The following is a 12,300-nucleotide window of genomic DNA, read 5'->3' as shown; positions in this document are numbered from 1 at the left end:
CCAGGTATACAGGGGATGCAGGGAGGTTGAGGAGAAGGACAGTGACAGAAAATCAAAGAGTTCACAGAAAGAGGCTGGACGCTGTCTTGCCCCCCTGGGCAAATTAATTCATCAAACCACATTCTTGTGGCAGCAAATGAAAAGGAAAAAAACCCAGCAATGCTCTACTTTTCAAGGTCATGTACTTTTCTTGGGGCACGGATGAATAAATTATCATACTTTACACTCACCACAGTGAAAGCAGGGTGTGAAGGTGTTTGTGACGGAGAAAGATATGCCTGTCAGCTCCCTCACCTCTGTGATCAATCAATCAATCACCCACCATTTGTGTGCTCCTGTTGGTCGCAGGTCTATCCACTGCTGAGCGCTCCAGCTTGGGCAAAGTCTGAGGCAGGGATTGGTGGATAAAAGAGGACCTATCCACACTAAACCTTTAGTATAGAGTCTGACTGGGGGGCCCTCTCCTAATTTCCAGCCCTGGGCAATCCTCTGAAGCCCCACTTTTATCACACCGGGCACACTGGGACCCTGGGCTTTGTCTGGCCCTTTGCAGGTGACATCTTCCCCCCAACAGCCCTCACTCACCAAGTCTGGGCGAGGTAATTGTGTTGACATTTATCTTCTCATTGCAGACCTCTTGGTGGCACTGCCTGTAGGCCGCTGGCTTGGACAGGACAGGGCACTCATTGCCGTGGCGCCCGGTGACTTTGTGCATACACTGGACCACGCGTGACTGGAGGCCCTTCCCACAGGTTGAGGAGCACTGGAGGAGAGAAGGCACTGAGACACGATCCAAGCAGAGTAACTTCAAAATCACATACACACATACACCAGAAAAATCACCGCTGGAGCTGAAGTGTGCAGCAGACTCGCAGCTCACTATGGTGCTGAGGACTCAACAACAGGGGCATCGTGTCAGCCAGGGACCCTTTGTACAGCTGTTGCATTTGTCCATGACGGCTTCACAGCTTCAGGGAGTGCTGTGAGCAGAGAAACTCTCCTGGCACAGGGAAGGAAGCTGTTGTCTTTCTGTCTGGACTTGCTCTGAGTCCATCTACACTGACTGTCTCTGTGGATGCCCACGAGGTTCAAGCAGGCATATGCAATTCCCTCCATCAGCCACAAAGAGGCAAAGTTGGAAAACATACACTGCTTAATTATGGACAAGCAGCTTCCACCCCCCTCTCCATGAGTGACCCAGTGGTACTGGTTGCCTGGGTTTAAAAGCCCTCTCCAAGACTTGGATGGTCTAACAAGGCTTCCTCCACAGACAAGGTGACCACTGCCAGGCACTGATAAAACCAAGGATTACAGCAGAGGCAGGCAGCTCCTACTGCATGCCAAAGACCTCTAGAGAAGCTCTGTTTCAGTATACGGGAGAAGACATTCAGGTATTCAAGTATTCACTCTCATCTATCCCTGCTAACCGTCTGGCACTTGTCTGTCCTCTTGGGAGCAACTGCAAATTGTACTCCATGAGTTTTGGCTCCTATTAGCCAGGAGGCCCAGCCTGTTTGTATGCTTTCTTTGTTGTCATACAACTGGAGTCCCTAGCTCTCCCTCCCTCTTCCTCTGGCCCAGTCGCTTGTGATTTACAATGTCCTACTTGCACGCTGTTCAATTTTAATAAAGCAAACACAGTGAGCACAGTGAGGTGCACCAGCTGGAGTTAATAAAAGAACCTTGTATTTAAAATAAAGAAACAATGGGTTGCAGGACTTTGGTAAGATTCCTACTTCTGCTAAAGCCACACACAAGCTGTGTGTGGGGAGAGGAGGAGGTGGGGGAAAACTCAGGAGACATAATTAGGATGATATAAAAAAGATCATGTTTTCTGTCCTCTGCTGTTTCTGAACAAAGTCAGGGCAGTGGAGCCCTCTCCCTGAAAAACACTATTGCCTCAGAGTGGTACTTCTTAAAAATGGCATGCCAAACATTGAAGAGGCTCAAAAGATGAGCACCATTGACGTTGGACTGAATTCCAAGTATGAAGGATGTGTATGCAGCGCGGATGCTTGCAATGCTAGGACCCAGGGGCAAAAGAACTCATGGATGCATGTAGGCCTCCACCTCTCCCATCTATGGGGGAGAACACAGCAAAGCTGTGGTCAGTTTATTCTGGAAGTATCACAAAAACTCCCTGCTGCTTCTCAAAGATCATCTGATACAAGAAGCATAGCTTTGTTCTGTGCTGGAGCACAGGGAGCTTTTCCTTCCTGTGTAAATGCCTGAAAGGCCTGATAAAAAATGGCCTCATTAACAGGACCATGTAAAATAGAGCTGATGGAGTCCTGCTTCAAACCCAGTGCAGAAATACGTCTGCACACTGTGAACTCTCTATTTCTGGGCAGGAGGAGTTGTAGGATCAGTGAAGTCTGTTGTCAAAAATAACAAAGACTCTTTATCTATTTTTCGTCTTTAGTCACTCACATTCATGACTGTTTATTAAACAGGTTTCTTGTATTTGGTGTACTCACCAAATTTGTATTTGTTTTTCTCTTAATTTCCCCCCTATATTCCACCTGCTCTTTATTCCTATTCTTTCTCCCAGTGCCTTTCTCTAGGACTGAACTTTTCCATTCAGAACAATCTCTGGCTCAGATTCCTTCTGGACTTTGCCACTAAGCCATCCTAGTGTGCAGTTTACCTCTGTGTTTCCAGCTATGCAGCCCCCTCCAGGACCTGATTACTGTATTCTGAAGCTAGCAGTCGTGCTGTATTAAAATTTTACATGTATTTTAGAACTTCTTTTATTTAAAATAAATAATTGGGTTTTTTCCTTTACAACTTTCTTAGTTCAATTTAGGGTCGACACACTATTTACAACAGATTTTTTGCACTTAGATTTTCAGATGTTGACTTTACATCAAAATTTGGTCACAGTCTGTTAATACCTCAACAATGGTTATGGTGTTTAGGACTATGCTGAACCAGCCCTTCCCTTGTATGCCCTACAGTGAGCTATTCCAAAAAGCAATCATTGAAGTCCCTTATTTAAACCCCCTTCATAACTTGAGCTTCTGCAGTGAGATGTAGGCATTTCAGTAGTGTTGGGTGTCCCCCTGCTCTTCCCCAGCACTGTGTGCCCTCAGTGCCTTCTACCAGTCTGGAAGCCAGTCAGGCATGGCCATTACATTTGGATTTAAAGTTAACAATTTTTATCCTGATAAATGCAACTATTAGGCCCTTCTACTTCACTAGTCATATGCAACCTCTAATCCTCAGGATTTCAATGGCACTTTTAGTCTTCAGAGTGCTTTACTAATCTTAATCCTCACAAAACTCTTTGCAAGGGGAGTGAATTGTACATCCATTTTACAAACAGAATAGGTGTTATCACATAGGCATAAAATAACCCATTCAGGCCATGGGGTTCCTTCACGTGATTATAATATAGTGAGTCTGAAACCTCTGTCTCTGGCTTTTAGGCACTCCCTGTGCTTATGAATGCTCTTAACAGAGGGGAAAAAATAAAAAAAAAAAGGAAAGAAAGAAAAAGGCATTTTTCTCATAAGGTGAATAAGGTTTTCAAATACTAATATACAAACACTCACCTACCTTTGTCTGTGTTCCTGTCTCTGCATTTGTTAACCAGCAAGGAGGGCAAGCAATGAAACTTTTTCCACAGACACTGCCAACTCCAATCCTTAGACAAATAACAGCAGAGTTTTTGCCCGAAGCAGTTTTATTCCTTCTCCTGGGAGACTGGGATCATCACCTATGCTATGCAATTAGTTTTTCACAGCCAGGAAGACAGATTTTAACATCTTTCTTGAACTCTTTTGGGCTTGGCAGCTAAAGGAAGGTTGGACATCTGGCTTATTTTAAGACGAAATTTTCAACTCTGTACTTGGATAGTCTCTTTCCTAGGAATTTCAATAGGAAATAGGAATAGATACAAAATACATACAAAGGGGGAATTGTTACTCATGCTGCACTATGAAGAGCGGACATCATTAAAAGAGGCATAAAAATCAAACTCCAACTGAACAGCAAATTCCCATAAATACCTTCCCTCCTACTCTGGACAGCTAAATGCATTGCTACAGTCTCTCTGTTCCCAAATATTTATGGAGCAAGTAAGCATATCCACAGAACAATTTTCAGGGCTAGATTCACTCTGTGCCCTCTGATACAGGACCCTCAGGCTTGGACACAGGTTATGAGGAGTTTGAGTAAGGAAAGGCGCTGCGGCCTTCTTGCAAACAGGGGAACTTCCAGGCAGCCAACAGCTGCCAGAGAGAGCGTATCGCTTGTGGCAGAGTGTGTGGCCTGGGCTGCGGGGGCAAAAGTACCATTACAGCCCAGCACCCGATCCAGCTTCTGTAGAGCTGGTACAGTTCCACTGTGCAGAACGCTGGGAGGCTCCAGTACTGCACGGTGAAACGGCGCTGGTCGTATTTAAAACGCTGTTGATGGACACTGGACTTTTTGGGCAAATATTGAATTCTTACACTGCTATTAACAAACATACTCTGAAAATTGGACAAGCCTTTACAAGATTGATGTAACTCTCAAGATACGCACATGTTTTGATGCCATGATGGAGGAAAGTGATCTGTGAATGTGGAGGACCGGCTTTGGAACCTGGTTCGGAGCTGCGTGGATCTCTGATCTCTGCCTGCCACCTGAGCTGCTGCACAAGTACTGAGAGAAAACCCACAAGCAACTTGCCTACTCTGGGAAGCTGGGGACTGGGACAAGTGGTTGAATAGGGACGCCGGTGTCAAACAAAGAAGTGTTTTTTTCCTTCCACCAGACATTGCTAGTGATATCACTACCAGAAAAATGCATATGCAAAATTCATGTAGTTTAACCATAATGCACTAAACTGACAATATAGCCATTGTAAACTGGAAATCCACCCACGTGCAAAGATCAAAGGATTGTTCAACACTGTAAAAAAGAGGGGGTTAATGAACAGTTACAAGAAGCGAACCTAATGAGAGCCCTTGTAACTCCCAGTTCAAACGCTGCTTGAGAAGGCAAAAGGAATACAAAAATGCCTCCATTCACATTCTTTGGCAGTAACAGGCAAGCCAGTGGGGATATCCAGAAGGAAATAAACTCACAAATTGTCAAGGCAGCAGCTGCATTCATCAGCTTAAAGAAGATTTACTCACTGAAAAACTCCAACCTTGAGACCGAGCTATGATTTTTCAACTGGAATGTTATTTCCACCTTAGGATACCGATATGAAAGCTTGAAATCTACCAAAGGTGCTGACAGATGTCTAATTGCTTTGAAAGCAAATGCCTCGGGAGAATATTAGGTATTAAAATAGAATGAATTTACAGTAAGTGCTGAGATATGTCAGGGACTTCATCAACTCCTGATCTACAAAAGATAGCCAGAGAAAGAGAGAGGAATAAGAACGAATGAAGCCAGGGCAGGGCTGCCGTTGGGCAGCTGGAGGAACGCATAAGAGAGACCAGTCCAAAGAAGCCCTGTGTTGAGGCTTAATGGGGACAGGAAAAGGTACAGATTTACCGCTATAGAGGACAGGCTGTGATCTGTTCAGGATTGAATGGAATGATGAAGCATTGCTTATGCCTTAGCTGAGGGCTGCTGGCTAGGCAGGGATGCATTCAGACCATGTGTCACATTTAAAAATGTCACTTTTCTAACTTCTAAGAGACGTTAGTCTCTTTTGTAAGAGACTTGCTTTTTCCAGCAGAAGGTCACAGCATCCCTTCAGCCAATCCTGAGTGTACTCCAGTATTTAGAAGGCTGATCTGCTGGAGGGAGATATAGTTCAAGATGACTGTCATAAGCTGAAGGCAAGATTTTTTTTTTCTTTATTCATCAGTCTGCAGTCATCCGATGTTTAAAGATACTGGTTTGTCCCCAATTTGCTGAAAGTTGCTGAAGCCAAGGATAACACTATGGCTAAAGCTCCAATATTCAGAGATAGAGTCATGCTTTACTGACTTCAGAGTTCAAGTATTTCAAGGCGTTAGGATAGGGTAGAGCGTTTTTCCCCCCAGGGGTCTTATTTCTTGCTTCTATGAAAGTCAGAAAGAAAGCAAGACAAGTTCCTATTAATAACATTCTAACATGGCATCTGAGATGAATGACAAATGTCCTGTAATCGCCCGTTCCTGAGACCTTAATAGTATACATGTGTGTGCTCTGAAAGTCAGTGCTCCGCACACCTTAACATCAGGCTTTTCATGAGTATCACTAATTTAAACTCTATAGTTCTAGCTGAAAAGCAGCATGCAATATGCTTTCATAAACACCAGGTCAACTTTCACCATGGCATCATGGTAAAGAAAGAAATTTCTGTCTTTCCACTGATAAGATCTAATTAGCCCAAAGCAAACTGTAAGCTGTTTTTCAAGCTTCCTTGTTCTTTTTTTCTTTTTTTTTCTTTTTTTCTTCTTTTTGAACCCCAGATCTGTAAAGAGAACATATCTGGTCTTGCTTACAACAATCTTTCATTTGGAAACGTTTGTGAAATGACTGATTTGTTTAATTTAGCCAAGAAAAAAAGCATACCCTTCTGACTCAGTATGGGAAGAAACAATAAATTACAGCAGAAAATGCTCATGGCTGATGTGACAGTATCTTAGAAGGAAAAGAGAGAAGCAATCTTTGCAAACTGCCTACAGCTGTGCTTTCAAACTGCATGACCCTAAGGAACAAGACCCGACCAGTATATCCAGCACGTCTCACTGCATAATTAAGCTTGACTTCGCTATTCTGAAAAGTTCCATTGTGTACAGGGAGTTCAGAGATTAAAAGCTGAATGCATGAATATTCTGGGTAGTGACAGTGCCCTTAAGTACTTGTGCGGTGCAGCCCAGGTGGATACTAATAAGGAAATGTCATTTAATTCATTATACCAATCAGGCAGAATTTACTTCTCACAAGCTTCCAAACTGGATTTCAAGAACAGGATCAAGCAGAGATGTGAAATGATATGGCATTGCCTATAGGGTGCCATATTCTAGCATGTCACCTATAACGCGTGTACAATGTTTTGATCTGTGGCAGGTAGAAAGTGGAAATAAGCTTCAGCTTATTCTACCTGAAAAACTGCAAGGAAATGATGCTGAAAAACACCTCATGTAAAAGGCATACTCAAGCTAATTTTAAGTAAACTAGATAGTAATGGACAACTATGTAACCATGGGATCACAGAACTCAGCTCAGGCTGACTGCTTGAGAATTTACCCTGCTTCTACAGCAGTGTGCGCTGCTTATGCTGAGCAATGTTCTCATGGGCTACATGAGCTATAGTCCCACGCTGACTCCTGTCGCAGATGTTAGCCTTGAAAGAATACCTTGGGAACTGAAGCTCCGCTGAAGACATATTTTAGTTATTCATCAGTTAATGATCAATGCTACCTAAATGCAATTTATTAAAAAAGTAATTAAACTAAGGACTCCATTAAGATTACTTAACTTCAGCAAGAGGCTGCTCATCTCCGTCATCTCAGTCCTGCCTGAGTATTCTCTAGACAGGGAGCTACTCAGCTTTGAAATGTATGACACTGAACTAACACTGCATTTCATCTCTTTGCACAGTCAAACAAGAGATCACCAGCAGGCTGATACTAATTGCTCTTTAAAGATGCTCTGGAAGATTGTCACCTGAATGCCTCAGTAGTAATTATAAATCTCAAAAGGCTATTGGAAAGACTGCAAAATTATAGCAGTCCCTGCTAGTGATACATATTGCGTGCTGTAAGGATTCAAGGGGCAAAAACCTCTTCAGATGAGTAGTACAAACTTTAAATGGTGAATTAGCTACTGTTCATATTTTTAAAAACATGATCCTAGACACTGTAACATCTCAAAGTAACTCAGAGGAAATGAAAGCCAATATTTGAACAGGCTTGTCTTTCATGCTTTCTTCTTTTTCACATTAAAAAAAGAGAGTAAAATAGTCACGATGGAATTCCATTTCCAATCCACTGATCTTGGTGGGAGGCTTTAATTCTCCATAAAAAAAATGCACTTAATGAACTAGGCTTTTAAATAAAAATATCAAAAAGGAAAAGTTATTCTTCCAATTAATAGGATCACTGGAGGCTGTATTGGAACATGAGACAGTAACACTGTGACAGAACGTGCTCCACTTCAAACAAAACTCTGATGAATATGGTTTTTTTGCAGCACATTCTCCTTTACTAAGGAACCAGCAAAATAATTTGTACTATGGATGCTCTCAGAAACGCCAGCAGAGATGAGCTGTGCAAATTGTTGTGCAAACAAGGAGCAGTCATTGCCTCAAAGGCATGAGCAGGACTTGGTTTCTGCAGTTTACAGTCCCCAGGGGAATGACATGGCCAGCCAGCATTGTAGTCAGCATCTCTTCACTTTCCATGCCTAGGTTTCCAACTACAGCTGCATCGACTGGGGCTGGCAGTTAGCATAAATCTAGATAGAGGCTCAACCTTGTTTTAGCGCCATTATACAATATTTACACCTCTGACCATAGCTAAAGACATTTCACAGATGGGGGGGACAGAAAATCAAAGAGCAAAAGGGGTGGGATTCATCATTCTGAACTAGCTCCGTTTACGTTCTCTTTGCAGTCAGTAGAGAGAGGTCACCACTTCAAGGGGCAATTCAGCCTTTACTAAGGAAAGGAGATAAAACTACTACCTGGAGCTGCCTGTCTTACAATGACTGTAAATGGAGCCTAACAGCTATCTCAAACAAGGCACCTACCTGTCAGGTGGCTAGGATTCAGTGATGTGAATTCAATTAAGTGATGGACCCATGACCATACAGAAGTCTGTAGTTAATATGAGCTGAACTCATATGAACTTTCCTTTCTTTCCTAAAATGTGTATTTCCAGCGGAGGTATGAAAACTATATTTCTAAGTTTGTCCACAACAGAGCCATCAGTTCTACTTGGTGGTACAAAGCAGTAGAAGGGCCTTGGGCTGGGCTTTAAGCAGCCCAAGGTGACAGATTTGTGAAATGGCAGCAGGAACATGGAGATGTCTCCCCTCATATCTCCCCTTCTGAGGCTTTTACTTCAGTGATCCGAGTCTTTTTCTCAGAACACTTATTCTGGATTCGGGATGGTTCATTTCCCTTTTACTTAAGTTTGTGGAATAAAATCATAAAGGGAACAGGGAACAGCAAGCCCTGCACTGACAGTGAAGATGACAAAAAAATAACCAATAGCCTTGGAGCCCTGTCATATCCAAACTACAAGCCACGTGCCAGAATCTTCATTTTATGCTGAAATCCTTAACTCACTAAAGTCATTGGGAGCTGGCCATTGACTTTGGTCGGTCAGCGATTTGGCCCATAGTGTTATAAACAAAATTGATTTCACTGCAGCAGAAGAAGGGGGTGGTTTCTGCTTTGTAAAACAAATCTCTCACACAGAGATCTATTTTATTCCATGCATTTCCTCAATGGAGGTTAAACTAAAGGTGATGGTTTTAGCTCATCGTAACTCAAGAGGGTACCATTCTACTTCAGAAATGCAGAGCTATGGCTTTTCATCTTCCTTTCTAAAGGGCTGCATGAAATTTTCACTAGGATACTGGCAACAACTTTGCCAAATTGAGGAGTGTCCCTGACTGATATAACCAATTTTGGGCCATTTGTTCTCATCCTCTGTAGCCGGGGGTATTTTGAGATTAGCTGTTGGCAAGGAAGGCTGTGGTTTGCACATCAGTGATCACACACCAGAGGAACAAACCATGGGGAACCACAACTAGCAGTACAACTTAAAGCAGTCCATAGGGGCAGTAGTTAGGTTTAGGACACTCTGACGCTCTGGCTTCTGGTCATGCCTAGGACCAGAGAAGCAGAGGGTTTGAATACTAAAGCTTGTTGGGTCCTCTCCTGTCAAATCCAGCTCTATCACCTTCTGGAGAACAACTGATTTCCATCAATGAGGCCTGCAGACAATTGTCCGACATCAGTTTCTAGCTATGGCACTGAATGCACATGAGCAGCCATAAATCATGAAGTTGTTTGCTGAGCCAAAGGGACTAAGCGGCAGGAAAGGGTCTGTCAGCTGTGATGTGTGACTGCAGTTTTAAGCGACCATCCCTCCTGCAGAGTTTTCTCTGAATTCAACAAGAAATGTTATTTTCTCCAAGGTAGAAGAAGATGAACTTAGTTATGACCTTTATGAAGAATTAACAAGTTGTCCGTAGTTTATCATAAACAGATGGTGGGTCAAGCCATGAATTTGTAATGAATGTTAGAACAAAGGACAATTTGCTTCTATATTTACGACAGCTTTGAATATACCTCTCAAACCACAGCTGTCCTTGATTTGCTCTTCTTATCATGTAATGTGAATTAATCATTAAAAGTGAGGCATATAGAGGATTTTGTTGATGTTCCCAAACATTTGGAACTTGGAAAACATGCCTTCCTGGCACTGGGAGCTTGTAGAGTATTTTTTGAAAAAAAAAAACCAAACAAAAAACCCCAACCCAAAAACCAACCCCGACATGTTTTTTGGTGTACTGCAAGGCTAGAGGTTTTATCTCTTAGAGAATACAATCTACAGTAATCCTGCCAAAACAATTAATTTGCAATTACAAAATCCTCGTTACCACCCTTTGTGATGAATGACTCCTGATCTTCAGTATGAAACACCTCAATGTCTGGCACAAACCTAGTTATTTTTCTTATAGAAAATTAGATTTTTTTCCTCCCTATTGTTAATATTATCCTGGGATGAGAACCTGTAGCCATCATTTCATAGGCTGAGCAAAATACTGTAAAGAAATTGGCAACTATTGATGTCCAGGGAGGGCAGGTGCCTATAGTTAATTTTTCAGATGTGCTTTATCACTACTGACACTATTTGGCAACAAGAATATCCTTTAACATCACACTTTGCCAAGCTGATCCTTACTAGTGCTTTCCAGTTTCTGGAGCGTACAATCTTTCTGAATCCCGTGAAAGATGTGCCAGGTGGTTATACAAGATGTAAAGCAGTAGAAAAAGACTTGTCCTCTACTTTCTCTCCTCGTTGAAGCCCAGCTTGACATGTCATATATTTCTGTTTTCACCTGAGAGCATGAATCTGCGCTGGTTCCTACACAAGACCCAAAGATCTTGCACAGTCCGGCAGGTCAGATTCTGATCTGCATGGCATTGGCATAAGCCTGCATTAATTTAAGTGGCTGAATTAAACTGGATTTACACTAATGTAAGAGAGACTGATACCTGACCCACTGTGCTGAGTGAGATCCTTGGCTTGTGGCCAACGGGTTGGAGGGAAGAATGAAAGTCAGTTACCCTGGATTTACATTGGGTTATCCAAGATTAATATAGGCCTTAGTATTCACAGAGCATCTACTGTAACTGCAAAGAAAAAATATGGCAAAGCCAATATATTACAAGGCTTCTATGTATCTGTCTCCTTCTAAAAATCTTTTCATTGGGCTATGTAATATAATAGGTTAATGAGCTAAATTGTTGCCTGAGGGACAGAAGTTGCATGTTTAAACTTCTGCCCACAGAGCTGAAAATGCACCCTTGTGAAAGTCAGTACTAACGATGGAGCTAATGTATCTTGCTTGTAATTCTGCCTTCCTTGATATAATACCAGCTAAAAGGAGAATAGCCAAAAAAATGAAACTGGGAACCCTGAACCATTCTGTGCTATTGGCTCAAAATACAATACTTCAGTCACAGGACAGAAATAGAGTATGTCGAGGCATACAAAATAGTGAAACAATTAAGTAAAACTGGAAATGAAGAAAAATCCATAAAAGTCTTCTGGAGAATTGCTCCCGCTATATAATCTTGCCTCCCCAGTTATACTTCAGAAGAGTTGAAAAGTCAGCCGGAGAAAAGGAACTCAAAAGATACCGCCTTGGCCTGTGCATTTGCACCCGAGGGCTTTCCCTGATACGTTATTACTAGAGCAGAAGGGGTGAGCGCTGAGGACACAGGGGAGCCTCGTAGCTAGAAAGCAGTCCCTGCTGCTGTTCACCTTCAAGCACCACTGATCTTTGCCACCACCATAGCTAGGCGATACATCAAGCCTGCATCTCCCTGCAGCGTGCCAGCAGCGCACCCCCACATCGTTCGGGACACGTGTTTTCAACGGCGTGAGTCACGGCAGACTTCAACGCAAAGTCGAGTCCCGCAGCTGATCCCTTCCAGCGCAGCCTGGAGCAGGCGAATGGTACAGACTCAGCTGCGCGTCCTGCTAAGCTTCCTGGAGAGCCACATGCATAAAGATACATTCTGTTCACTAGCTGCCTGCATTCTTCACAGGAATGTAATCTTTGACATAAAGTTTGTCAGCAAAATACAATTCATCATGAAAGAATGAACTACTGTCTTGCTAAAGC

The 12,300-nt window shown here is 42.8% G+C and overlaps 1 protein-coding gene across 1 annotated transcript in view; it reads right to left on the bottom strand.

The window, feature by feature from the left end:
- ADAMTS17 (ADAM metallopeptidase with thrombospondin type 1 motif, 17) overlaps positions 1-12,300 on the bottom strand; it is a 182,839-nt gene that overhangs the window by 3,091 nt on the left and 167,448 nt on the right. Inside the window, exon 21 of the mRNA XM_009321473.1 lies at positions 586-763. Within this exon, the coding sequence (XP_009319748.1) occupies positions 586-763 (178 nt within the window). The remainder of the gene's footprint in view (positions 1-585; positions 764-12,300) is intronic.

The sequence above is a fragment of the Pygoscelis adeliae genome, unplaced genomic scaffold (genome assembly GCF_000699105.1).
Source record: "Pygoscelis adeliae isolate BGI_AS28 unplaced genomic scaffold, ASM69910v1 Scaffold13, whole genome shotgun sequence".
NCBI lineage: Eukaryota > Metazoa > Chordata > Aves > Sphenisciformes > Spheniscidae > Pygoscelis > Pygoscelis adeliae.
This window is presented reverse-complemented; position numbering and strand designations above follow the sequence as displayed.